Source organism: Triticum aestivum, chromosome 1B, assembly GCF_018294505.1.
Source record: "Triticum aestivum cultivar Chinese Spring chromosome 1B, IWGSC CS RefSeq v2.1, whole genome shotgun sequence".
Classification (NCBI taxonomy): domain Eukaryota; kingdom Viridiplantae; phylum Streptophyta; class Magnoliopsida; order Poales; family Poaceae; genus Triticum; species Triticum aestivum.
The window spans coordinates 329,903,399-329,908,461 of NC_057795.1; the positions used below are offsets into that span (position 1 = coordinate 329,903,399).

The following is a 5,063-nucleotide window of genomic DNA, read 5'->3' on the forward strand; positions in this document are numbered from 1 at the left end:
TGTTCGGCTAAAAGATTTTTTTGTTACCCTCTAATAGAGGGGGAAAAGACCTAGAGAAATCCCGTATATCTAACTATTGTAAAACTGACTCCTAATGCAACGTTCATGTTAAGTCATGTCACCTTAAAAAAATAGTAGCCATGATATTTTCTTAGAAGACACCTCCAAAATACATGTGCCTAAGTGAAAATGTGTCTATTTGTGAATTACTCACACCTTAGTGAAAAGATGTCTTTTATGAATAGTCAAAAGATGTCTCTTCATAGAAATACACGCCCGTAATGAAAAGATGTCCGCCCCATGGTGAAATATGTCTCTTCATGCAAATATGTACTCTGTTCATTTTTGTTTACCACACATATTAGCTGTGACCTAAGTCAAACTTTATGAAGTTTGACCAAGTTTATAAAAAATAGTACTACCTCCGTCTCGGTGAATAAGTCATTCGCGTAGTTCTAGGTTGACGATTTAACTATCTAAATATGTATTATATGTGACAAAAAATATATATTTAGAAACTACATCCTTGTAGAAATCTAGTGATGTACTTTTCATAACATATAACACATATTTAATTGCTCAAATCCATGACCTAGAACTACGTGAATGACTTATTCACCTAGACGGAGGTAGTATAATCTATCAAAATAATAAATATATATGGAGTGACAAAATATTTGATGTTGATTGTAATGGTATTGATTTCGTATTGTGGGTGTTCGTAATTTTCTGAATAAATTTGATAAAACTTTACAAGATAGTATTAGAAAAAAATGTAAATAAGTATAATAACTGTTAGATTAATACGTCAGAAAATTCAGGTTATAACTCCGCAAAAGCTGTGGCCATTAAAATTGCCTTAATTGTGGGGTAAGAAAACTACTCCCTCCGTCCCATAATATAAGAACGTTTTTGAAACTACACTAGTGTCAAAAACATTCTTATATTATGGGACAGAGGGAGTAATATGCAAAAATTTGACATTTCAGTTTGCACTTGAACTTTGCAAGTTCATACTTAAAAAATGTGAACTTGTACATACATATTTTAAAAGTAATTTATAAAAACGGACGCGGCGTTTTGGTTCTTGGGTGCATTTGCACCCCAGGTGAACAGTAAATTTGTTTAAATTAGTAAAAAAAATCCTTTTTTTCTGATGCTGGATGCTCATGTGTGTGAAGTATGTGCCAAATTTTGTGAGTATGAACATTTCAGTAGTTCTCAGCCAAAAAGACAAATTTTGGGGCTGTAAGAAAGTTCACTGCTCACTTGCTATTTTTACCGATTTTGTCTTTTTTCCATGAGCTCCTCAGATATCCAAACAAGCTGAAATTTGGCATGAACATCATGCATTGGACATCTTCCACCTAAAATATTTTCAGAATTTTAAAGAATATAGTATTTTTTTGAATTTACTATTCATCGATGCAAATGAGCCTGGGCACCGATTTGAATATCTGCTAAAAACCTTTAATCATACCCACAGGAAAGCACGTCCTTTGCACTAGTATGCTACTATTACTTGTTTTTTTTTTAAGTTTAAGCTTAGTAACCATGTATCCACATGTATGTAACAATTAAAGCTAGGGTTTCTCCTTAGCCATCATCTACTCTGCCGGTCCGTTGGTGTGGGTATGCGGGCAGCACCAATCTACCGATGAGGCTTGTCATTTTCCCCTCTCTGGGTCGGGCAATATGGTCTCCATGCCTCACCCTTATTTCGATGATGCTTACTCGTATCATCAGGAGGGTGTGGAAGATAGTGTGTCTTCATTTCTAGTTCTGCAGTTTGGATTTTTTTCAGTAGATTTGTTTCGATTAAATTGTCTTGAAGAGTGAACAATGTGGTTATACGTCTTGGTCTTCCGGCTTTAGCTCCGAACCACGAAGGTTGGCCAGTCTGGCCTCATCGCAGAGCGTGTTGAGGTTTGTGTTCTCTTATTACTCCGTTGGCCAGAACTAGGGTATTCTACAAGCCTTCTATATCGTTTTCTTCTTCAGGGTGGCGATTTGCTATGCAATTCATGGTTGGAGGCATCTTTTGATCTACATCGATGACTTTCCGCCCGTTGCTTTTAGAAGCTCCTACGTTTAAACATTTTTATTCGGTTGAGACGGAGGTCCAGCGGAGGGGACAAGTTTTGCTCACAGCGCGCTATCCTGGATGCAGGGAGAAGAAGACTTTGGCACCCCCAAAGATTTGGATGCATTTCTAAATTTCCATAAGGATTGGGATGTTTTTAAGCGTTTGTGCTAATTAATTTATGACCTTTGGCTTTTTTCCAAAAAAAACTTGTATATACCAATTACTCCTACAATATATTAACATAAAAAAGCTGCTCAGCTTAAGTGGGCCGACATATCAAAAGCTTATTATTTCGCGCGGTCTAGTCCTAAATTGGGCCATGGCGCGGCGTACCCAAATCGCAGTTTCCGGAAGTTTCCATGGTGTTCTAGGCAGTTCGGTCGAAACTCTCCTCCTCTTTCTGTCTCCCAGAAAGTTCGATCGAATCTCACCGTGTTGCGTTCCACGCACACATTCCCCCTCTGCTGTCTGCTCGCTACCCGTTCTGAGGTTCGAAATCCCCAAATCTTCTCGCGGATCAGCGGGGGCCGTCGGCGACGAGCGCGAGGCGGACATGTCCTACCTGCTGCCACATCTGCACTCGGGATGGGCGGTGGACCAAGCCATCCTCGCCGAGGAGGAGCGGCTTGTCATCATCCGCTTCGGCCACGATTGGGACGAGACCTGCATGCAGGTATGGGCGATCGATCCCCTGGCAAACTCATTTCAGTAATCGATTGTGTCTGGACTTACGCTGGGTGAATTGTTTCGAGTCGATGTTGGATTTGATCGTAGCCCTGCAGGGGTCATGGATTTCGTGAAATTTGAACAATTATTGGGTTTAGTGACACTGATAGACTTGGCAAGGTTTAGGCCTTGTTCGGTTAGGGAGGGTTTGGAGAGGTTTGAAAGGGATTAAATCCCTTGCAAGTCAAAATCTCCTTCAATCCCTTTGGTGAGGGGATCAGAATCACCGAAGAGTCTCTCGCTGATGCTTATTAAGAACTGTGGCTCCCTAGGCACTCTGCAACTGTCCATCCTAGTGAAAGTGCCGTCAGCATTTTCATCGTCAAAGCCTCGAGAGGATAGTTGGTTAGTTTCGAGTAAGAGCAGAAATGGGTGGAATCTAGGACGCTTCTGTTTTCTTTTTCTTGAATTCACGCCTCCAGTTGATGCAGAGAGCTACATAGCACCGTGCATTCTATATTTTTTTCCCGTCACAGATTTGAAGCAGTGCACAAGTTTTCTTGATAAAACTGAAAACAAAATCACTATGACCTGTTCCATACCTGACCGCACAACCCTGAGAAAGTTGAGCTGTGGAGATCCATGAGCAACTTGTTTTGATGTTTTCATGCAAAAAAGAAAATAACCGTTGTCTGTATTGATTGCAGTTTCTGGTAATCCACCTTGTTGAGTTTATTCTGACTCCCTGCTTGTTCATGTCCAGATGGATGAGGTGCTATCAGGTGTGGCTGAGACCATAAAGAACTTTGCAGTGATCTACCTTGTTGACATCACCGAGGTTCCTGATTTCAACACCATGTACGAGTTGTATGACCCATCGACGGTGATGTTCTTCTTCCGGAACAAGCACATCATGATTGATCTTGGGACAGGAAACAACAACAAGATCAACTGGGCCATGAAAGACAAGCAAGAGTTCGTCGACATTGTGGAGACTGTGTACAGGGGAGCTCGGAAGGGCCGTGGTCTGGTGATTGCTCCAAAGGATTACTCCACCAAGTACCGTTACTAGGCCATTTGTGTCCTGGCTGCTCATGTGCTATTTCTAGCGTATTCTGTCAGGTAAAATGTCTGTGATCACTGGTCAACGAGGTGACCCTTAATGCAAACTGTGAAGCATCCCAGCTTATCCAGTCTTGTATCTTGGCGTCTCATAAGCATCTGTAAGATCCTCGATGATTGTTCGAAATGCTCCATACAGAATATGTTGGCATTGGTATGACCAATAAAACTGGTATATGAGTTGCTGAATCCTATTTTGTCTCTTGATTCTTCCTTTTTTTTTCTGATGAACGTCTTGTAGATTGATTCCACGTACTGGAATCTAGTGTGTGTTTTTAACACCACAGGAGTCTTCATGTTGGTAACACCTCGCTGAGATTGTGTTTCATCTAGAGCACATGTTGCCATGAATTCCTGAAGCATTGATCTTCCGTGCTAATAATTATTGACTGTTCTATTTTGCCCAAGATTCCTACACGTGAGCGTATGCAATACTGTTGATTAGGCTTGCTTTGTTGTCGATTCAGAAATCTGCAATTTAACCGAGAAAGGTGAATATCGTAGCTCGTAGGTGTACTGATCAGGACCTAGTAATTCATCTCTTGAACCAAATAGGAGAGTTGTATCCGTTAGATAGAAAGAAATAGATAACACCACCCAACACCATCGAGCTACAAATAATCTACTGGGCGGGCCAGACTGAGGCCTTGTTCGGTTACACCTCTTGTGAAGAGGATTGGAGGGGATTTGGGTGGATTTTGACTTGTAAGAGATTATATCCACCTCAAACTCTGCCAAACCCCTCCTAAATCCCTGTCAACCGAACAAGGCCTAAAGGATATACACAGATTTTGTCATCCATTCCTAGTTTTACCCCCACTTCTCACTGTTCTTTTTTTTTTGTTTTGACCTCACTTCTCACTGTTCTGCATATGGGCTGGGCAGGACACGGCCCAGTTTTGCCCTAAGCGCAAAATCTGCAAAGCATGATTTAGCCGTCATCTTTTCCGCCACTACTACGACCACGACAACATGAGAGCAATCCTAGCCCGCTGATCCCTACTTGCTCGAGCACAGGCTACATCGCGATGAGCATGATAACATTGTGTAGGGAGAAGATGACAACAGGGATATTGCACATCCCACCCAAACATGCACCACCAAGTCCGCTTCCACCATGCCAGCGAAAGAAAGGCGGAGAAGATCCAAAGCAGAGAGATCAACCCAGCGGCGTAGGGTAGAAGCCAAA

The 5,063-nt window shown here is 41.7% G+C and overlaps 1 protein-coding gene across 1 annotated transcript; it reads left to right on the top strand.

The window, feature by feature from the left end:
- The first annotated feature begins 2,373 nt into the window (after positions 1–2,373).
- On the top strand, positions 2,374–4,063 carry LOC123091008 (thioredoxin-like protein YLS8). Its single transcript, XM_044512401.1, has 2 exons — positions 2,374–2,759; positions 3,516–4,063. Exons 1-2 carry the CDS (start codon positions 2,406–2,408, stop codon positions 3,822–3,824), a joined length of 663 nt encoding a protein of 220 aa, XP_044368336.1. The 5' UTR covers positions 2,374–2,405; the 3' UTR covers positions 3,825–4,063.
- The last annotated feature ends 1,000 nt before the right edge of the window (positions 4,064–5,063 follow it).